Consider the following 23,905-nt stretch of genomic DNA (forward strand, 5'->3'; position numbering starts at 1 on the left):
TTAAATATCCGAAACGTTTTGTATATGAATACAAATTCAGACGTTCACCAATAAACTAAACACACACCACTCTATTACTATAGAACTTGAGGGAAGCCTTAGGTCAGCAAACAGTGTTAGTCATATGTAAAGTATACATGTCCGGACTAAATACTTTTAGCACTTTCACATGTATGAATACATGCCACCAACATAGTTTCAAAATAAGCATTTTCATTAATCGGATATTAAATGGACCATATTAAATAAAATTTATATATGCAGGAAAGATCCAAAGCAGTCAATAGAGTACTGTATGTTTTTCATCTGTAGCCTTTAGAGCACCATCACAAAGCAGTCAGCAACACGTATATCATGTGTCAGGATCAGGGGGGTTCATGGACAGCCCCTCTTCTTACAGTTAGAACCTAGTGCTTACCAAGTTTCAGAAAATGTAAAGTAGTACTGCATACAATAACCTGCTAGAGCACTGAAGAGTTATACCAGTCTCATACAGTCGCCAATTTCTAATGGCAGCACCAGCTAAATTTGCTTTATCTAGTTCTTCACTTAGAGTTGAAGAGAAGTCAAATCCGGTTTTGTGGCTGTATATATTTCGCACTGCGAGTGTTAAGTCACATCACCTGCTGAAGAATGGTGTAAAAGTGTGGTAACAGGGCATCAATGCACATGCTAAGTTCACAGTGGGCATGTAGATGGAATTGCATGCTAAACAGAATTGTGCCTATGCATAATTCTGACTGTTTTCAGACAAAGCTCTTGCACCAGGTATACGGTTGGTGCATACGCAAACTGAAAATTGTTCCAGCTATGAAACCAAGTGTACGGATGGCCAGCCACAGAGATGTGTACAATTCTTTATACACATTTAGTTCCATGCAGGACCAATTATGGCTGCCTTATGTCCAGGCCTTTAGCTTGGACTAGCCACTGAAGTTGCCAAGAAAAGTGACTAACTCAATACACTGTACCATGTTATAGGCCAGGGGTTAGCAATATCTGCATACCAGCATGCACTGACAGTTTTCAAATGCCCTACCAGCAAAACTGTGTAGTTCTAGCAGTCGGCACTTATCACTCCATTTATGAGTGGACTATGCTTCAATGTCTCCATGTCACACATTTGCACCATCTACTGCCCAGGATACCTTGTCATAAATGAGAACTGCAGGAGCTATGCTCAAATGCAATGAGCATGAGATGTCTTATGTATAAACTCCCAAACAACTTGCCACAAAATAGCAATATCAGGATACCTCCCAAATGTCCTGGTTTTCCCATCTATTCAAGGGAGACAGAGGGGCTGGGGGCATGACCTTCAGCTCACAGAGCGCTGGATATGCCTCTACAATGACGGAAGGCGTGGCTCGCGATTGTGGCATTCCCACAAAGCCATGGCCCCTTTTGCAATGGCCACATGCATAGCAGTCCCGACCTGGCTACTCACAATGTTGGGAGCAGGTAGCAATACTGCCTTGCAGTACAAGGTTGGATTCTTACCAGGGTGCTATATGCGTAGTTTGTAGGTTCTCCCTGCGTTTGAATGGGTATCCTGCAATTTCCCCCCCATAATCTAAAAACATACTAGAAGGTACCTAGGCCTGACCAAATTGTCTACGGTAGGTCGTTATGCTTGTACTCTCCACTAGGGAAAATATAGATGAAACGGAGTTATCACTGTTCAGTGCTATGCTTTGTTGGCATCATAAAAATTAAGGATGATAACATTAAGAAATCTAAACATTACCATACAGACCACACACAGCTTTGCTACTGCTTTAATGATAAGACTGTTTCCCCTGTGTGAAGGCAATAATTGCACATTCTTTCCAGCTAAAATGTATTTTTTTTTGTTTTTTTTTAAACTGGCACCAAAATCATTTGTCTTTTTATAAAAAAAAAAAAAAAATGAAAAGAAAATACAGAAATTAAAATAAAAACAAAAAAGTACCTCTTTGGTGAGGCAGGTACCAATAGAATTCGTGAAACACTTTGTAAACTGAACGGGCAATACAGCGCTATACTTTACTTATATAAAGTCGGGTACCACAGATAGTCATCACAAAGCTTCTTGTGATTTTATAAAAGAATTTTAAAGCAGAGGCACGAAGCAAAAGAGAATTTAAGTCGGATATAAATATCCCTGTTTAGAAATATATATATATATATATATATATATATATATATATATATATATATATATAAAAAGTGCATAATATTCTAGTTTGAATCTCTTTGACATTATGTTACCATAACCTTGGTGGTTTCCATCTTTACTACTTTTCAGTTAATCATTAACTGTTCGACTTACTCCTGCTTAACAGAGTCTTTAATGGTGCAATATGCATCCAGGCGGAATAGCAAGGAGACAGGATATCCCTTCTGTCACTTAACACAGTTTAGATCCATGGCATTCTTGCAGCTAGTTTATTCCTTTCATGAATGTTTTGCTTTTGAAGAAACACAAGTTTTTAGTGTTTAGAATAGACTATTTGTATTACAATGAATTGGCATTTTCCAACAATGGGGGTCCATCTCTGTGGATAGAAGGATGTGGCGGCTCCCTTTTGTAAGTTTTTGGGGGAAGTTTTGGAATAGGCTGAGAAGTGCTTTGCCTGGGTGGGACAGGAGGCCCAGTCACAGTATGCAGTTCTAGATCTTGCACTATTAAAGATGGAGAAGGCAGATGTCTTCTGGTTCCATGAGGGGATGGAGTCTGTGGTGGAGGTGGGGTGAATGGTGATGGACTATAGGGAAAGAAAGTGGTGCTATGTTCGCTTTTCCGTCCAAGAGGAGGCGGTTGAAGGTGTAGTGGAGAACTGGAGAAGACATCTGGAGTACGCACTGGTTCCCGTGGTGGTAAAAGTGGAGGGCTATCAGGTCCTTCGGAGACTGAGGAGCGGTCAGACATGGTGTACCGTGGGGAGTATACTTTTGACGTGGGTTGCCGAGGTGGGATTGCTGGAGGGCTGTCCCCATGTTTAGACATAATCTGAAAATAGATGGAATTAGAAATACATATTATACACATTTAAATTGAGATTATAGCTAGCAATAAGGAAAATTTTACATTACACAGGGCAATTCAAGGGAATCTAAAATTCTTATGTTATATTCCTCAATATAATAGCTGGTAAAATAAAGCTCACTTTAATAATAGCAAGTCCGATCAGATCACTCGTTTTATGATGGAATTTGATTTTTGTTCTCAGTGTCTCATGTACAGTACTATCCACAAGGAGAAAGCATCAAAACCCCTTTTAAAGGGATACGGTCGTTAGGTCGACACAACTTAGGTCGACAGTCATTAGGTCGACCACTGAAGGTCGTCATGGGCATTAGGTCGACATGAACTAGGTCTACATGGGCATTAGGTGGACATGTACTAGGTCGTATCAGGGAGGTCCCACTACATTGGTGATATGAGCAACTGCTGAGAGAGCAATATGCCAGGTGGATTGTGAAGTAAACTCGCTAGCAAATGGATAGGTCAAAAGCATCAATGACCTTGTTATTTTGTGCAAATTTGCAAAAGGGATTTACAACAAATAAACCAAAAAAAGATGGAGTCTGCTCAATACAACTACTTAGGGTGGTATCCTATTAACCGCAGTACATTACCGCAGGTAATGTTCTCGCCCAGGGCTACATGATTGCTCCCTGGTCATGCGACCGCTGCTGGGGGGAAGCGGAGGGGATGCAGGTCACGGCTTTGCACCGGCTTCCCCGCCAGGGCTCACAGTGCTGAGTGCTGGCTGTCTGGGCGCAGAGCCCAACCTGCAGTTTCAGCCTGCTGCAGCGTGCATGGAACACTGCAGGTCACCACGGTTATCGAGGATTCTGAGGCAGGCAAAACCAAATCCCCAGAAACAGCCCCATTAGCAAGCAAAAACGGGGCTGTCTCTCACGAAAACATACAGGTTTCACTGAACCTGTGTGTTTTTTCTCGGGAGAAAGGGCATTTTTTTTTCTTTACAGCCGATCTAGTAGGATAGCCTGTAACCCCCCCCCCCCCCCCCCCCCCCCCAAAAAAAAAACAACAAAAAAACAACAACAACAAACAAACTGTGAAACATCGGGAAAAATCCCCCAGCCAACCAGCTCCTAACTATCATTTTTCAAACACAACCTGTAACATGGCAGTTAGGAGCTGGTTGGCTGTTACTTTATCACCGTGCAATTTATCACTCGCCAAGCCTTGATAAATCTAGGCCATAGTCCTATACATGTATAGGGGTTGGATTCCTTATTAGGATAAGGGATTGGTGGCAAATGCAAAATGATACAATCTAATGGCTCAAATCAGCCAAAATTCAATAAAAGGACGCTATAAACGGACCAATGAAAACATAGAACCATGAATGTAAATGCATACTATAATGCCAGCAGTCCAGAGACTACACAAGCCAAAATAAATCATCAGAAGAAAGGCCAAACAAAAGCCAGATAATAATTTATATGGCTCAGATTAAGAAATATGGATTAAGAGTCCATGGGTAGGTTGTCTTTTGTCTGCCAAACACAAACCAAACATCATAGCTACCTTCTTAAACAGCACAAAAAGGTGGATACCTGAACTATTTAGTCTCTGACGAAGAACATGAAGAAGCTACTAGTAAGAACATAGTCTTCAGAAAAGAGATCTCCTGTACCAGTTTTCTCTAGGTACTTTCCACGAATAGAACTTCAGATTTTGAATTACGAGAGAAAGCTATAAATTGGGAGAAGAGGTTTGGAAGGAATTTGCAATATCCAGTGCAATATGGATGGACAAATTGGCCTCTAAATTGCTGAAGCAGGCATGGTAAAATGTCATGAAAGAGTAGAAGACATTTTTCAGCCACTTCAAAATTCTGTACTTACGATGTGCTACTCCGGTACGCATCCATGGTAGCACTATCAGAACTGTTAAAGAGAGAGAGGGCTACCCGGGTGAGCACAGAAAAATAGTATGGGTCTTAAATCCAGGATGTTTATCAGCAGTCAAGTCTCCTATAGACCATCCTTGTCCTACCACACTGTTTAGGATTTGACAACATTGTGGTAGATAAATTAAGGTAGATAAAAAACAAACCATCATGAGTATTTTAAGATCAGTTGAAAGAGCCTATACCCAGGATCAGAAAGGACATGCTTATGCCTGGCTGTAGGGGGGACTTACGGGGATAGTTCACCCACCAGGTTTTCTCAACGTCCTGTAGCCTAGTGCAAAACTAATTGAAATGTGCAATGATTAAACTCCCAGATAAAGCAAAGCCACCATGACTATTATATCTCTACCCCCTGACCAAACATCAAACAGAAGGGGAGTAACTGCGAGATCTTGTTGTATCCTTAGGAGATTGGTGCATGGTTAAAAGCAATATAGTCTCATCTTCAATCAGGCAAAAGTACAGGTCTTCTGAGTGCATGAGAAACAGTTTGGCATAAAAACGAGATTTATGGTAAGAACTTACAGTTGTTAAATCTCTTTCTAGGAGGTACACTGGGCTCCACAGGGAATGATATTGGGGATGTCCTAAAGCAGTTCCTTATGGGAGGGGATGCACTGTAGCAGGCACAAGAACCCGGCGTCCAAAGGAAGCATCCTGGGAGGCGGATGTATCGAAGGCATAGAACCTTATGAACGTGTTCACTGAGGACCACGTAGCCACCTTGCACAATTGTTCAAGGGTCGCACCACGGCGGGCCGCCCAAGAAGGTCCAACAGACCGAGTACAATGGGCCTTAATAGTAGCAGGAGCTGGACGACCAGCCTGTACATAAGCATGTGCAATCACCATTTTAATCCATCTGGCCAAGGTCTGCTTGTGAGCAGGCCAGCCACGTTTGTTAAAACCAAACAGTACAAAGAGAGAATCAGACTTCCTGATAGGAGCTGTCCTCTTCACATAGATACGGAGAGCCCGTACCACATCCAAAGACCGCTCTTTGGAAGATAACTCAGGAGAGGCAAAGGCCGAAACCACAATCTCCTGACTAAGGTGGAAAGAAGACACCACCTTAGGTAGGTACCCGGGACGTGTTCTAAGAACCACCCGATCACGGTGAAAAAATCAGATATGGTTTACCATATCTGGCAGAGGCAATAGCAAGCAGAAACAACACCTTAAGAGAAAGCCACTTAAGGTCTGCCGATTCAAGAGGCTCAAACGGAGACCCTTGCAACGCCTCCAGAACCACCGACAAGTCCCAAGGAGCCACCGGCGGGACGTAAGGAGGTTGAATCCACAACACACCCTGCGTAAATGTATGAACATCAGGCAAAGTTGCAATTTTTTTCTGGAACCAAACCGACAAGACAGAAATATGAACCTTGATGGAGGCCAGACGAAGGCTCAAGTCCAGGCCCTGTTGTAGAAAGGCCAAAAGTTTGGCCGTACTAAACTTGTAAGCATCATGATTGTTAGATGCGCACCAAGCAAAGTAAGAATTCCAGACCCAATGGTAAATCCGAGCAAAAGCCAGTTTCCCGGGCCTTCAACATGGTTTGAATGACCACCTCAGAAAATCCTTTGGCCTTTAAGACGGCAGCTTCAAGAGCCACGCCGTCAAAGCCAATCGGGCTAAATCCTGACAGGGGCCCTGAACGAGGAGATCTGGGTGCTGCGGAAGTAGAAGGGGACGCTCTATCGAGAGACCCTGAAGGTCTGAGAACCAATGCCGTCTGGGCAACGCTGGAGCGATCAGAAGTAGGATTCCTCCTTCTTGCTTGAACTTCCTTATTACTCTGGGCAGGAGTGACACCGGAGGGAACACGTACGGCAGCCAAAAGTTCCAAGGAATTGCCAATGCGTCCACAAACGCTGCTTGAGAATCCCTTGTCCTTGCTTTGAAGACCGGAACCTTGTGATTGTGTCGAGATGTCATCAGGTCCATATCTGGAAGGCCCCACTTGTCCACGAGGAGATGAAACACATCCGGATGGAGGCTCCACTCTCCAGCGTGTACGTCCTGACGACTGAGAAAGTCCGCTTCCCAGCTTAGGACCCCCGGAATGAACACTGCCGATATGGTTGGCAAATGACGTTCCGCCCACTGAAGAATCCTTGATACTTCCCTCATTGCCATGGGGCTTTGAGTGCCATCTTGATGATTGATGTACGCCACCGTGGTCCGACTGGACTTGATCAGGTCTGTTCTGTATTAAATGCTGGGCCAAGTTCAACGAGTTGAACACCGCCCGCAATTCCAGAATGTTTATTGGGAGGAGAGACTCCTCCTTGGTCCACCGACCCTGAAGGGAGTGTTGCTCCAACACCGCGCCCCAACCTCTCAGACTGGCATCCGTCGTCAGAAGAACCCAGTTGGAGATCCAGAAGGGACGACCCCTGCTCAATCATTGGTCCTGAAGCCACCAGCTCAGTGACAGACGGACCTCCGGAGACAAGGAGATCATTTGAGACCTGGTCCGGTGAGGCAAGCCGTCCCACTTGGCAAGAATCAGCTTCTGCAGAGGGCGGGAATGGAATTGAGCATACTCCACCATCTCGAAAGCAGATACCATGAGACCTAGCACTTGCATTGCCGAATGTATCGACACTTGCGGACGAGATAGGAAGCATTGAATCTTGTCCTGAAGCTTCAGGACTTTCTCCTGAGACAAGAACAACCGCTGGTTTTTAGTGTCCAACAACGCCCCCAGGTGCACCATGCTCTGAGCAGGGACCAGGGAAGATTTCTTCCAGTTGATGAGCAACCCGTGGGCTTGCAGAAACCGGATAGTCAGATCCAGATGGCGTAGGAGAATTTCTGGGGAATTTGCCAGGATCAACAAGTTGTCCAGGTAGATAGGATTCCGACCCCTTGACGGCGGAGCACAGCCGTCATTACCGCCATGACCTTGGTGAAGACTCGCGGAGCCGTGGTCAAACCAAAAGGTAACGCCCGTAATTGGTAATGGAGGTTGCCAACCGCAAACCTCAGGTACTGCTGATGCGACACTGCATGGGAATATGCAGGTAAGCATCCTGTATGTCCAGCGAGACCATATAATCCCCAGGTTCCAATGCCAGAACAATAGAGCGAAGAGTTTCCATATGAAACTTGGAGACCCTCACAAATTTGTTCAAGGACTTGAGATTGAGAATGGTCCGGGAGGACCCATTCGGTTTCGGGACTAGGAACAGCGGTGAATAGTACCCCTGTACTACCACTCCTGTGTCCAGGAGGGACTGTACCACCAAATGAAGAGTTTTTGCCTTCACCTGATCCGAAGGGACGTCTGTCAGGGAAAATCGATGAGGGGGACGATTCTTGAAGGATACAGCGTAACCTCGAGTGACGACTTCCCGTACCCAGGCATCGGAAGTGGTCCTCAACCATTCCTCGGTATACCGTAGAAGTTGCCCCCCCCCCCCCCCCCCCTGTCATGCGGCAGGCTTGTCAGTTTTGGAAGCAGGCTGACGGGCAGCCCAGGCCCGTTTGGGCCTATTGTGTTTGGAAGTGCGAACCTGTTTCGGGTAAGCCTGACCTTTTGCTTTCCCTGAAGGACGAAAGGAGCGAAATGGAGTACTCTTAACCTTCGGCAACCCGAAGGAGAAGTACTAGGTAGACATGCTGTTTTAGCAGAAGCTAAGTCAGCCACTATCTTGTTGAGGTCTTTTCCGAAAAGAATATCTCCCTTAAAAGGGAGTACCTCCAGGGTTTTCTCAGAGTCCATGTCCACAGACCAGGACCGTAACCAGAGAATCCGGCGAGCCAAAATGGACGTAGTAGAAGCTTTGGCCGCCAGAATACCGGCATCAGAAGCCACCTCCTTAATGTAATGAGACGCTGTGACAATATATGACAAGCATTGTCTAGCATGATCAGAAGCGTTGGAAGGCAACTCCGCCTCCAGCTCCTGAGCCCACGCTTCCACAGCTTCCGCAGCCCATGTCGCTGCAATGGTGGGCCTATGCGCAGCACCGGTTAGAGTGTAAATTGCCTTTAAACAACCCTCCACATGCTTATCCGTCGTCTCTCTCAGGGACGGGACGGTAGTTACAGGCAGAGCTGAGGATAGCACCAGCTGCGTCACCTGCGAATCCACTGGCGGGGCTGTTTCCCAATTTTTACTTCGCTCCGCTGCGAGGGAGTAGCGAGCCAGCATCTTCTTGTGATGCATGAATTTCTTTCCTGGATTACCCCAGGACTTCTGACGTATGTCGACTAAATGGTCAGAGTGAGGTCAAACTTGTTTAACCACTTTCTGACGTTTAAACCTGTTCGGTTTCTTAGGGGCAGCATCAGGCTCCGAGTCATCATAAACTTGAAGAATGAGCCTGATAGCCTCCAACAAGTCAGGAACATCCACCAGTGAGACAGCTTCCCCATCAGAAGCATCGGGATCAGAATCTGTGCGGTCACTATAAACGCCATCCTCATCAGACGAGGTGTCTGGGACGGTGGATTGTGAGGAAGTAATTGCCCGCTTAGAGGACCCCTTAGTGTTAGGCGGGCGAGGGTTTAGACTTCCGAGTAGTCAGTGATTGGTTCAATTGCTGTAACTGATTGGACAGTTGATCTGCTCACGGCGGGTTAACCGAGAGGACCATAAGCGGTTGTACCGGCACATGAGGTCCCATAGGGGGCGTTAGTTTAGTTACCAGCGTATTCAATAGCGTGGAGAATGTAGCCCAAGGTGGGTCATTTTGCACCCCCATTGCTACAGTCCCACTTGGGGGTAAGGAACCCCCAGAACCTGAACCCTCAGCTGCTATGTTATCCTCAAATGTGTCTACAGCGTCAACACCACGCAGTGTGGGATCACCCCCAGCACCGTTGCCCTTTGTAGCTGACATAGTCAAAAGCTCAATGCAAGGCAACACAGTACAATATCAGCAGCACAGTACCTGACAAGAACCTCCTGTGCAGTGTATTTCAGCACAAACAGGGAATTCTAGAGGTATATGGTGACTAAAAATCAGAGAAAAATACACACTGAGTATATCTTGTTAAACACCTATATTAAATGATAAACCTGACGCACCTAGCCCCCTCAGGTTATAGAATATAGGGATAGCAATCTGAGTGAGATACACGAAATGGAGGTCACACAGCAGCTATATGCACACACAGAGTCACAGTTTGTACAATGCAGAAATTATGACATGCAATAAAACTGCACTGGACTAGCAATACATAGGTCCTCATTCCGAGTTGTTCGCTCGCTAGCCGCCGCCCTCTGGGAGTGTATCTTAGCAGAATAGCGAACGAAAGATTAGCAGAACTGCTACTAAATAATTCCCTGCAGTTTCTGAGTAGCTCCAGACCTACTCCTAGACTGCGATCGCCTCAGTCCGTTTAGTTCCTGGTTTGACGTCACAAACACGCTCTGCGTTCGGCCAGCCACTCCCCCGTTTCTCCAGCCACTCCTGCATTTTTACCTGGCACACCTGCGTTTTTTAGCACACTCCCAGTTTCTGCCCAGAAACACCCACTTCCTGTCAATCACACTACGATCACTCGAGCGATGAAAAAACGTCGCTCGAGCTTGTGTAAATCTACAAAGTTTTGTGTGAAAGTACTTAGCGCATGCGCGCTGTGTACCATGAGCATGCGCATTTTTGCAGTTTTGTTACTTAATCGCTGCACTGTAAAAAATCGGCAGCGAACGAACAACTTGGAATGACCACCGTAGTACTAAGTATAGCTATACACTTAATAGATATAACAATGCACAGTAAAGACTGGATGTATATCACAGGGTACTTGTACTAAATAGCCCTGTAGTAATGCACTTTTTCTTAACTAACACTGTCAGCAGACATGTAGAATATTTAAGTGTCCTGTAAAATGCACAGCGCTGACAGGCAGGCGGCTTTGCAGAGGAGGATTTGCCCAAACAGTCCCAGGATCAGCTCAGCTTGTCCCTAATGGCGCCCAAACGCTGACAGGGAGTGAGGGAGAGAGAGTTATGTAGCTCCAGGGCAGGAACATTTACTTTAAATGGCATCCTGGGGCTGGGGGAGGGGCTACATGTCAGTGCCTTATCCCCCTGCTGGACTTCACCACTGGGTACTGGGGGCTTATATAAACGGTTTATGAGAGAAAACCGACCTGTGCCCTTGCCCTGGAGGTCTAGTGGGGTCCCTGTACTGCCACAGTGTCCACGCCAGCACGCGCGGCCCGCCTACCACTGGCCGCGTGGGATCGCGATTTACAGCAGGTCGCGCGTGGGGGACCCACTTAACTCCTCCCTGAGAGCGGCCACGCGATCCAGAAGACCAGCGGCCGTGTGTGTGACTAATTTGGAAGAAAACCGGAGCCTCCGCTGTAGGTACCCGGCAATCAGGGTGCGGGAATGTACAGCACCGTTGGGGGAAGTGATGGAGCTGCAGCAGGAGATGTCTGACTGATATCTAACACAGACAGTGTCACGGCTGCAGCCCTTGAAGTCTTCAATTTTCTTTAAAAGCTTCTTCTGTTGTATGCCTGCTTACTGCATGGCACCAACTACAAAACTGAGCTCCTGTGCACGGAGGCGGGGTTATAGAGGAGGCGGCGCTATGCATTCTGGGAACAGTCAAAGCGTTGAGCCTGTTAGTGCCTCGGAAGATCCTACTCTACACCTCCCAATGTCATTCCCTGTGAAGCCCAGTGTACCCCGCAGCAGAAGAAATAATAAAAAAAAATTATAAGATTTGGAAGGGATGGACACAAACAAAATAGGGAGAGGGGACTGGAGTGCAAAGTCCCATATGCCCAGTAGTGAGATCTCAAGAAGAGCAAGGCCTAACCTGGCAGACACACAACATACTGTATCCAATCCCATTGTGGGCTTTTACAAATGACACAGCCCAAGAAAATGCTCATAAGAGGCCTTCAGAATAGGTCAGCATCACCGAGCTCTCCTCCTAATGTTGATAATGAACATGCGGAAACCTTGTTCCGCCCTTTACACAACTGTTGTTCACCCTCAGGAAGCAAGGGGAAAAGCGTCTTATGTCTAGGATAAAATTGTGTTCTGACAATTACTCAGCTTGTATCTAACAGATAGCAAATGAAAAGTAACCATAACATTTTCTACTAAACAACATGTATGCAAACTAAAATCCATGGGTAGGGGGTACACTGATCTTCTGTGTAGGAGTAGGAAGATCCCACATATGTGTAGTATAAATAAACCTGTGCATGTCAAAAATATCATAATTACAATGCATCACAGTCCCATAAAAACCATCAGAATTACCAAGGTCTTCAGATGGTACTCACAACGCCCTTCAGATGGCGATAGCTCATTGTAGCCTATGGGCTACATAGCACACATTTTTGTACATAGGCTGATGGACATTAGTGCATATGTAATCACTGTACTCCTTACTGATCGCTGTGACGCCCCTGTCCCTGCCACTCAGCGATGATACATTTAGGTGAATAAAGACTCCTTATTACGTTCAGATACTAAAAATAAAATAAAAAATGAAGGAAAATGCAATGGCATATAAACATGACTTAACTGCTACCTTTGAGGGGGAGGACTCTGTTGGGGCTGACTCCGGTCGCCTGCGGGGAGGAACAGGTGGAGGAACCTGCATTTCATCACAATTCTTAGTGAAGTTAAGTGAAGATACTGAAGCAGAACCTGAGGAGGAATCCAATAAAAATAGTAATACATACATGGTTTTTAATGGTAAAGGATAAAATCTACAGATGACAAACTGTGGAATAGACTAAGGAGCTATCTGGTCTCATTGTAGTGTCACTTTGAAGGCTTGTGAGATACCTTCAATACTTAAGCTCTCAAATTTAAAAACAAATATACTGTATAACCCAATACAGGGACTCCCACTGATTTAGGATTACTTTTAGCTGTAGAGCTGTGAAGTGCCGAGTGGCTCAAATTTCTGCTTATTATACAGGTTGAGTATCCCATATCCAAATATTCCGAAATACGGAATATTCCGAAATACGGACTTTTTTGCGTGAGACAGTGAAACCTTTGTTTTCTGATGCCTCAATGTACACACACTTTATTTAATACTCAAAGTTATTAAAAATATTGTTTGAAAGGACCTTCAGGCTGTGTGTATTAGGTGTATATGAAACATAAATGAATTGTGTGTATGTACACACACTTTGTTTAATGCACAAAGTTATAAAAAATATTGGCTAAAATTACCTTCAGGCTGTGTGTATAAGGCGTATATGACACATAAAAGCATTCTGTGCTTAGATTTAGGTCCCATCACCATAATATCTCATTATGGTATGCAATTATTCCAAAATACGGAAAAATCCGATATCCAAAATTCCTTTGGTCCCAAGCATTTTGGATAAGGGATACTCAACCTGTATAACAAAGACTTCTTTATTCCCAAATAGAATAGCATTTTTTTTTTTTACAGATGTTCAGCAGCATGCTGAAGTGTTTCTTTATCTAGATAACATCACTTTTTAACACTATGCAAGTTATACATTTGGCTGAGCAACGTTGAGTGTGTGTGTGTCATCACATTTGCAGCAGAAGTGTGCCACTCTCAAATGCTAAGTTGAGTAGTATAGCAAAAGTGATTGTTGCATTTTATTCAGTGGCAAATTATTTTTCACTTTCCATGACTGTTTTTGTGTTTGTCAGTGACAATTATTCCCAAATAACTAAATTTTTATTTATCTATGAAAATGTACTGCAAAAATGTAAAATATGTCAAGGAGTGAGCATAAAACATAAAACAGGGCACCTACGTGAATGAAAGGGACTTGATGGGTCTGAATCAAAGACACTGCAGACATCAGTGGTGCTTGATGCTGCAGATGGAGGAGGTGGCGTTAAGGGCGTCCGAGGAGAGTTTGGGGCAGAGGCCGCCGTTTCAGTTTCACTCTCAGGGATGCGGCTGTAGCTGATTTTCCTTGGTTCCTGCTGTAATGGCGTAGGGTGCCGCATTGTACCCGGTCTTGTGTTTGACGGCCGCACACCAGGTGACTTGAGGGTATAAGTGTACTTTTTTTGCTAATAAATAAAAACATTTTGTAAATGCAATGAACAAAAAAGGTAAATCTTTGTTTTTTTTCTTTTCTTTAATCTTAAAATTCCAGAGCACTTTAAACACCTTACATCTGTATCTTATTTTTATTTTATTCATGCACAGGCATTATTTTCTTTCATTCATTACCATCCACAGGGGACACAGGCATTAAACCATGGTATAGGTGGTGAGCTGAGTCGGGCAGTTAAATTCTTCTAAGAGTAGCCCAGGCTCCCTATCCTCCTATGCCCCGCAAACAACCCCTGGTCTCCAGCTTTTTTTCTGTTTGGTACCCATGAGCAGGCATGTTTTGATGGGGCTCCTGACCCTTGCTTTCTTCTCTTTTTTTATTTTAATTTCTGAGCGGGCAGGAGGACAGCCTCTGCATGCCTCGCCCCACCACTCCCTAGCGCCAGTGGCCGGAGCACTGGTAACCAAATCAGTGATCTCGGCCAGGACTCCTACAGCGCACAGAGGAGCCACAGCATGCACACCGGGACAGGTAAGAGAGCTCCTGCTTGTAGGGAGCCGCACATACAACACAGCTATCACCGCTGGGGAAGGAGGTCGCCGGTGGCGTTGGCAGTGGGGACTAGGTTGTTTCCGGTATTGGTAACGGGGGACAAATAATATATATCTCTATCTATATATATATATATAGTTTATTTTTATCAATTAACAAAATGGAAAGTGAATGAACAAAATGTAAATCAAATCAATATCTGGTGTGACCACCCTTTGCATTCAAAACAGCATCAATGCTTCTACTGTAGGTACACTTGGACGCATTTTTGAAGGAATTTGACTGGGAGGTTGTTAACCACAGGTCTTCTGTGGATGTAGGCTTGCTCAAATCATTCTGTCTCTCCATGTAATCCCAGACAGACTTGATGATGTTGAGATCATTGCTCTCTGCCACATCATCAATTCCAGGACTCCTTGTTCTTCTTTACACTGAAGATAGTTCTTAATGACATTGGCTGCATGTTTGGGGTTGTTATCCTGCTGCAGAATAAATTTGGAGCCAATCAGATGCCTCCCTGATCGAATTGCATGATGGATAAATACGTGTCTGTATTTCTAAGCATTGAAGCACAGAGAAATGGGCACCGTTGAGGACTGTAGACGCAGTGGTCCAGCTGCAAATCCAAACGAAAAGCCTACTGCTTGATAGGACAGGCCTCCACCTGGGAAATCTCAGTATGGTAGGCAGGCTACTGCTTTTCTTGGGAACATGAATCACAACCATGATGGATGCCTTGGTCAGAGGTGTGGTCTCCCAGGGTTACGATCTGACTTTCCAGGAGTGCCTTCTGACCACATTTTTTTCAACAGGCCTTCCAGTGGATCCAAGAAAGGCGGTAGCCCTGCAGGAGTCCATACACTACTTTCTGGCCTCCAAGGTCATTGTGTCAGTACCCACTGACCAGTGTGCCAATGGTTTTTATGCCAATCTCTTCTTGGCCCAGAAACTGGAAGGCTCGTTCTGGCCCATCCTCAACAGGTATCTGCAAGTACTCAAATTCTGTATGGAGTCTCTGCACTCCATCATGCTGGCCTTGGAACCAGGGGACTTCATGGCTTCCTTGGATATTCAGGATGCCTATCTACATATTCCTATCAGGGACAGTCAGCACTTCTTGAGGTTCGGGTTGCAAAACAACCATTTCATATTTTGGGCATTGCCATTTGGTCTTTCCATGGCCCACTGTGTCTCCTCAAAAATCACAAGAATACTCCCTTACTTGGACGATCTATTGCTATTGGTCCAGTCTCCGGACGTTTTATAGGACAATATCAGCATCACTGTGGACCTTCTTCAGTCTCACGGATGGATCATCAATTGGTGGAAATCTTCATCGACTCCATCTCAAGAGATGTTACTTCTGGGAGCCTTGCTGAACTGCAACACATCTTCCTTCCCAGCGACAAGTTGCAGTCCCTACAAAGATTTGTGCTTTCTTGGGTCACAGGCGGTTGTCTATCACTTCCTTGCATGCAAGTCCTCGGCTCTCTGGTCTGAACATTCGATACGGTGGAGTATGCCCAGTTTCACTCCTGAACCTTGCAGAGGAAGATCCTGATGCGATGGAACTACTTCCCCCATTACCTGAAGTCACAGTTTAGGGTTCCATTGTTCCCTCTTGTGGTGGCTTCATCGGTCGCACCTGGACAAGGGCCACCTTCAAGTGCAAGTCTTCGGGGACGCTCACTTGTCAAAAAATGTTCCAGGGTCGATGGACAGCTCAGGAGAGCAGACTTCAGCATCCTTGAACTCAAAGCTGTGTACAGGGCTTTATGCTTAGCGCTGCCACTTCTTCAAGGGTGATCAGTGAAGGTTCAGTCGGACAATGCAACGACCGTTGCCTAAATAAATCACCATGGAGGCACACGTAGTCGCACCGCCATGCTAGAAATGTGTTGAATCCTTCAGGGGGGCATTGCGCCATCTTTCTGCCCTGGCAGCGGTGTACATCCCCGTCTTACAGAATTGGGAGGCAAACCTCAGCCACGAAGATGTCTTTCATCTCTTAGTGCACCGCTGGGGCTGGCCAGACATCGACATGATGGTGTCTCGCCACAACACCCAACTTCCAACATAATGCTCATACACCAACAACATGGGAGCTCTCCTGGACGCACTGTCAGTTCGATGGACGTTTCCGCTCATCTACATATTTCCTCCAATTTCCCTGATTCCGCGGGTCCTTCACAAACTGAAATTGGAAGGCGGCACCATGAGTCTTGTGGCTCCAGACTGGCCACACAGAGCTTGGTAAGTGGATCTACAGGGCCTCTCCATAGACACACCGTTACGTCTTCCTCTCGGGCTGGATCCTGTCCCAGGGCCCGTGCTTCCATCCGGATCTGCACCGCATAGCTTTAACATGGTGGCTCTTGAGACATCTGCCTTAAGAGCTAAGGGTTTCTTTAGATCAGTTATTCGTATCATGCTTGGAAACCTACCTCGGCGTGAATTTATCACCGCTTTTGGTGTATGTATTTTAATTGGTGTTCGACTGACGGCTTGAGTTCTAGGTCTTTCCCCCCTTCTCACAGATTCTGTCCTTTCTGCAAGCAGGGCTTGATCTGGTCCTTTGCCTTTCATCCTTGAAAGTGCAGGTTGCAGCCCTTTCTGTCCCCTTTCAGCAGCAGATAGCGCTGTTGCCAGGGCAATATATAGCCTCCGTTTGTCCCTCCGGTGGCTCCATGGATTCTTTTGTTAGTACTTTCTGCTCTCCAATCGGACCCTTTGAGCCACTGAACATTCATCAGCCTTCCTCCTGGCTATAGCCTCCGCTAGGCGGGTATCTGATCTGACTGCGTTATCTTGTCGCTCTCAGTTTTTTATATTTCACTTGGATAGAGCAGTTTTCTGGACACGACTGGGATACCTTCCTAAGGTGTCTACAAATGACACATCAGTCAGGAAATTATGGCTCCCTTGTTCCAGGCTCCAGATTCTTCCCCAGAAGAAGCTTCTTTAGATGACGTGAGAGCCCTTCGCATTTCTGTGGATAGAACTGGGGATTTCCATAACATGGACTATCTTTTTGTTCTCAATGACTTTAACAAATGGGGCTGGCCGCCTTCTAAGCAGACCATGGCCAGATGGCTCTGCTTAACTAATCGACATGCTTATTCAGCAGCTGACCTCCCTGCATCAGCTGTGGTGCGGGCTCATTCCACCAGGTCGGTATACACTTCGTGAGCAGCTAGGTGTGGCGCTTCTGCATAACATATGTGCAGGGCGGGCACGTGGTCTTCTGCTCAAATGTTCATCCGGTTTTATTCATTTGACACCTTTGCTTCCGTGGATATGGCATTTGTGCGAAGGGACCTTAGCGCAGCTCAGGAGCATCCCCACTCTTAAGGGTCCTGCTTTGGGACGTTCCATGGTTTAATGCCTGTCCCCCCCATAGATAAGAATTTAAAATAGGATTTTAAATTACCTACCAGTAAATCCTTTTCTCGTAGTCCGTAGAGGATGCTGGGGTCCACATTAGTACCATGGGGTATAGACGGGTCCACCAGGAGCCATTGGCACTTTAAGAGTTTGAGCGTGTGGGCTGGCTCCTCCCTCTATGCCCCTCCTACCAGACTCAGTCTAGGAACTGTGCCGGAGACGGACATCTTCGAGAGAAGGATTACAAAGATAGTGGCGAGATTCACACCAGCTCACACAACAAGGCAAACTAAGCTAACTAGCTTTAAATTTAGCAACAGCTGAAAAACATTACTTAACCAAGTAACAACGCAGTACAAAACTAAAAACAAAGTCGTACTGAGTCAGGTAAACACTGGAAGCACTGGGCGGGCGCCCAGCATCCTCTAAGGACTACGAGAAAAGGATTTACCGGTAGGTAATTAAAAATAAGAATTTACTTACCGATAATTCTATTTCTCGGAGTCCGTAGTGGATGCTGGGGTTCCTGAAAGGACCATGGGGAATAGCGGCTCCGCAGGAGACAGGGCACAAAAAGTAAAGCTTTTCCAGATCAGGTGGTGTGCACTGGCTCCTCCCCCTATGACCCTCCTCCAGACTCCAGTTAGGTACTGTGCCCGGACGAGCGTACACAATAAGGGAGGATTTTGAATCCCGGGTAAGACTCATACCAGCCACACCAATCACACCGTACAACTTGTGATCTAAACCCAGTTAACAGTATGATAACAAAAGGAGCCTCTGAAAGACGGCTTCCTACAACAATAACCCGATTTTTGTAACAATAACTATGTACAAGTATTGCAGAATAATCCGCACTTGGGATGGGCGCCCAGCATCCACTACGGACTCCGAGAAATAGAATTATCGGTAAGTAAATTCTTATTTTCTCTATCGTCCTAGTGGATGCTGGGGTTACTGAAAGGACCATGGGGATTATACCAAAGCTCCCAAACGGGCGGGAGAGTGCGGATGACTCTGCAGCACCGAATGAGAGAACTCCAGGTCCTCTTTTGCCAGGGTATCAAATTTGTAAAATTTTACAAACGTGTTCTCCCCCGACCACGTAGCTGCTCGGCAGAGTTGTAATGCCGAGACCCCTCGGGCAGCCGCCCAAGATGAGCCCACCTTCCTTGTGGAATGGGCATTTACATATTTTTTTTTTTGCTGTGGCAAGCCTGCCACAGAATGTGCAAGCTGAATTGTACTACAAATCCAACGAGCAATAGTCTGCTTAGAAGCAGGAGCACCCAGCTTGTTGGGTGCATACAGGATAAACAGCAAGTCAGATTTCCTGACTCCAGCCGACCTGGAAACTATATTTTCAGGGTCCTGACAACATCCAGCAACTTGGAGTCCTCCAAGTCCCTAGTAGCCGCAGGCACCACAATAAGCTGGTTCAGGTGAAACGCTGACACCACCTTAGGGAGAAACTGGGGACGAGTCCACAGCTTTGCTCTGTCCGAATGGACAATCAGATATGGCTTTGTGAGATAAAGCCGCCAATTCTGACACTCGCCTGGCCGAGGCCAGGACCAACAGCATGGTCACTTTCCATGTGAGATATATCAAATCCACAGATTTGAGTTGTTTAAAACAATGTGATTTTAGGAATCCCAAACTACGTTGAGATCGCCCAGTGCCACTGGAGACATCAAAAAGGGGTTGTATATGCAGTACTCCCTTAACAACTTCTGGACTTCAGGAACTGAAGCCAATTTCTTTCTGGAAGAAAATCGACCGGTCGAAATTTGAACCTTAATGGACCCCAATTTGAGACCCATATACACTCCTGCTTGCAGGAAATGTAGGAATTAACCTAGTTGAAATTCTTCCGTGGAGCCTTCCTGGCCTCACACCATGGAACATATTTTCACCTAAGCGGTGATAATGTTGTGCGGTCACCTCCTTCCTGGCTCTGACCAGGGTAGGGATGACCTCTTCCGGAATGCCTTTTTCCCTTAGGATCCGGCGTTCACCCGCCCTGGCGTCAACGCAGCTGCGGTAAGTCATGGAACAGACATGATTCTTGCTGAATCAAGATCCTTTCTAGTATCTCTTGAAGTTCCGGGTACCAAGTTCTTCTTGGCCCAAACCGGAACCCCGAGTATAGTTCTTACTCCTCTCCTTCCTATCATTCTCCATACACTGGGTATGAAAGGCAGAGGAGGAAACACATACACCGACTGGTACACCCACGGTGTTACCAGAGCGTCCCAGCTATTGCCTGAGGGTCTCTAGACCTGGCGCTTCATGTGGGACGCCATCATAACCACCTTTGGTCTTTCCCAACGGTTTACAAACATGTGGAAACTTCCATATGAAGTTCCCACTTTTCCGGGTGGGATTCATTTATGCTGAGGAAATCTTCCTAGTTGTCCACTCCCGGAATGAACACTGCTGACAGTGTTATCACATGATCTTTCGCCCAGCGAAGAATCCTTGCTGTCATTGCCCTCCTGCTTCTTGTGCCGCCCCGTCTGTTTACGTGGGCGACTGCCATGATGATGTCCTACTGGATCAGCACCGGTTGACTTTGAAGCAGAGGTCTTCCTAGGCTCAGAGCATCGTAAATTGCCCTTAGCTCCAGTATATTCATGTGGAGAGAAATCTCCAGACTTGACCACACTTCCTTGGAAATTTCTTCCTTGTGTGACTGTTCCCCAGCCTCTCAGGCTGGCATCCGTGGTCACCAGAACACAGTCCTGAATGCTGAATGTGCTGCCCTCTAGAAGATGAGCACTCTGCAGCCCCCCCCCACAGAAGAGACACCCTTGTCCTTGGAGACAGGGTTATCCGCTGATGCATCTGAAGATGCGATCCGGACCATTCGTCCAGCAAATCCCCCTGAAAAGTTTTTGCGTGAGATCTGCCGAATGGAATCGCTTCGTAAGAAGCCACCATTTTTCCCAGGACTCCTGTGCATTGATGCACTGATACTTGGCCTGGATTTAGGAGGTTTCTGACTAGGTCGGATAGCTCCCTGGCTTTCCCCTCCAGGAGAAATACCTCTTTCTGGACTATGCCCAGAATCATTCCTAGGAACAGCAGACGTATCATCGGAAAACAGCTGCGATTTTTGGAATATTTAGAATCCACTCGTGCTGTCGTAGAACTACTTTAGATAGTTCTTTTCCGACCTCCAACTGTTCTCTGGAAACTTGTCCCTTTCAGGATATCGTCCAAGTAAGGGATAATTTAGATGCCTTTCTTCTTTTAAGAATCATCTTTTCGGCCATTACCTTGGTAAAGGCCCGGGGTGCCGTGGATAATTCAACGGCAGCGTCTGAAACTGATATTGACAGTTCTGTATCACGAACCAGAGGTACCCTTGTTGAGAAGGGCAAATTTGGACATGGAGGTAATCCTTGATGTCCAGGGACACCATATAGTCCCCTTTTTTCCGGTTCTCTATCACTGCTCTGAGTGACTCCATCTTGATTTGAACCTTTTTATGTAAGTGTTCAAAGATTTCAGATTTAGACTATGTCTCACCAAGCCGTCTGGCTTCAGTACCACAATATAGTGTGGAGGACTAATACCCTTTTCCTTGTTGTAGGAGGGGTACTTTGATTATCACCTGCTGGAAATACAGCTTGTGAATTTTTTCCCAATACTGCCTCCTTGTCGGAGGGAGCCGTTGGTAAAGCAGGCTTCAGGAACCTGCGAGGAAAAAATGTCTCGACTCTCCAATCTGTACCCCTGGGATAATACTTGTATGATCTAGGGGTCAACTTGCGAGTGATCCCACTGCGCGCTGAGACTCTTGAGACTACCCCCCCACTGGTGGAGGGTTTCTTTTCCTGGGAAGGGGCTGCCTGCTGCAGTCTACTTCCCTTTCCTCTATGTCTGGGCAGATATGACTGGCCTTTTGCCCGCTTGCCCACATGGGAACGGAAGGATTGAGGCTGAAAAGACAGTGTCTTTTTCTGCTGAGATGTAACTTGGAGTAAAAAGGTTGGATTTCCCAGCTGTGGCCGTGGCCCCCAGGTCCGACGGACCGACCCCAAATAACTCCTTCCCTTTATACGGCAATACTTCCATGTGCCGTATGGGATCTGTATCACCTGACCACTGTCGTGTCCATGACATCTTCTGGTAGATATGGACAACGCACTTATCTTGATGCCAGAGTGCAAATATCCCTCTGTGCATCTCGCATACATATATATAGAATGCATCCTATTAAATGCTCCATATCAATAAAATATTTTTAGTCAGGGAATTCGACCAAGCCAACCCAGCACTGCATCTCCAGGCTGATGGCGATCGCTGGTCGCAGTATAACCACCGTCTGTGTGTATATACTTTTTAGGATATTTTTCCAGCTGCCTATTAGCTGGCTCCTTGAGGGCGGCCGTATTTGGAGACGGTAACGCCACTTGATAAGTGTGTGAGCGCCTTATCCACCCTAATGGGTGTTTCCCAACGCGCCCTAACTTCTGGCGGGAAAAGGTATAACGCCAATATTTGCTATCGGGGTAAACCCACGCATCGTCACACACTTCATTTTATTTTATCTGATTCAGGAAAAACTACAGGTAGTTTTTTCACTTCCACATAATACCCTTTTCTGTGGTACTTGTAGTATCAGAAATATGTAACAGCTCCTTCATTGCCCTTAACGTGTGGCCCTAATGAGGAATACGTTTGTTTATTCACCGTCGACACTGGATTCAGTGTCCGTGTCTGTGTCGACCGACTGAGGTAAATGGGCGTTTTTTATAAAAAACCCCTGACGGTGTTTCTGAGACGCCTGGACCGTTACTAATTGTTTGTCGGCCGTCTCATGTCGTCAACCGACCTTGCAGCGTGTTGACATTCTCACGTAATTCCCTAAATAAGCCATCCATTCCGGTGTCGACTCCCTAGAGAGTGACATCACCATTACAGGCAATTTCTCCGCCTCCTCCAGCATCGTCCTCATACATGTCGACACACACGTACCGACACACAGCACACACACCTGGAATGCTCTGACAGAGGACAGGACCCCACTAGCCCTTTGGAGAGACAGAGGGAGAGTTTGCCAGCACACACCAAAAAACGCTATAATTACATAGGGACAACCTTATATAAGTGTTTCTCCCTAATAGCATCTTTATATATATATTTATATCGCCAATTAGTGCCCCCCCTCTCTGTTTAAACCCTGTTTCTGTAGTGCAGTGCAAGGGAGAGCCTGGGAGCCTTCTCTCCAGCCTTTCTGTGAGAGAAAAAATGGCGCTGTGTGCTGAGGAGATAGGCCCCGCCCCTTTTACGGCGGGCTCGTCTCCCGCTCTTTAGTGAAGTTTGGCAGGGGTTAAATATCTCCATATAGCCTCTGGGGGCTATATGTGAGGTATTTTTAGCCAGAATATAGGTTTACATTGCACCCTCAGTGACAGCGTGTGAAGTGTGCTGAGAGGAAAATGGCGCACAGCTGCAGTGCTGTGCGCTACCTTTAGAAGACTGTCAGAGTCTTCAGCCGCCGATTCTGGACCTCTTCTAACTTCAGCATCTGCAAGGGGGCCGGCGGCGCGGCTCCGGTGACCATCCAGGCTGTACCTGTGATCGTCCCTCTGGAGCTAATGTCCAGTAGCCAAGAAGCCAATCCATCCTGCACGCAGGTGAGTTCACTTCTTCTCCCCTCAGTCCCTCGTTGCAGTGATCCTGTTGCCAGCAGGACTCACTGTAAAATAAAAAACCTAAGCTAAACTTTTTCTAAGCAGCTCTTTAGGAGAGCCACCTAGATTGCACCCTTCTCGGCCGGGCACAAAAATCTAACTGGAGTCTGGAGGAGGGTCATAGGGGGAGGAGCCAGTGCACACCACCTGATCTGGAAAAGCTTTACTTTTTGTGCCCTGTCTCCTGCGGAGCCGCTATTCCCCATGGTCCTTTCAGGAACCCCAGCATCCACTAGGACGATAGAGAAATCCTATTTTCTCTTACGTCCTAGAGGATTCTGGGGTCCGCATTAGTACCATGGGGATGTACCAAAGCTCCCAGAACGGGAGGGAGAGCGCGGAGG

General features: G+C 46.3%; 1 protein-coding gene across 1 annotated transcript in view; it reads right to left on the minus strand.

Moving 5' to 3' along the window:
- Positions 1-1,762: 1,762 nt before the first annotated feature.
- SOS1 (SOS Ras/Rac guanine nucleotide exchange factor 1) overlaps positions 1,763-23,905 on the minus strand; it is a 487,602-nt gene continuing 465,459 nt past the window's right edge. Inside the window, exons 20-22 of the mRNA XM_063918018.1 lie at positions 13,669-13,933; positions 12,450-12,568; positions 1,763-2,992 (exon numbers count right to left, since the gene is read on the minus strand). Of these exons, the coding sequence (XP_063774088.1) occupies positions 2,498-2,992; positions 12,450-12,568; positions 13,669-13,933 (879 nt within the window). The 3' untranslated portion in view covers positions 1,763-2,497. The remainder of the gene's footprint in view (positions 2,993-12,449; positions 12,569-13,668; positions 13,934-23,905) is intronic.

This window comes from Pseudophryne corroboree, chromosome 4 (genome assembly GCF_028390025.1).
Source record: "Pseudophryne corroboree isolate aPseCor3 chromosome 4, aPseCor3.hap2, whole genome shotgun sequence".
NCBI classification, from domain to species: domain Eukaryota; kingdom Metazoa; phylum Chordata; class Amphibia; order Anura; family Myobatrachidae; genus Pseudophryne; species Pseudophryne corroboree.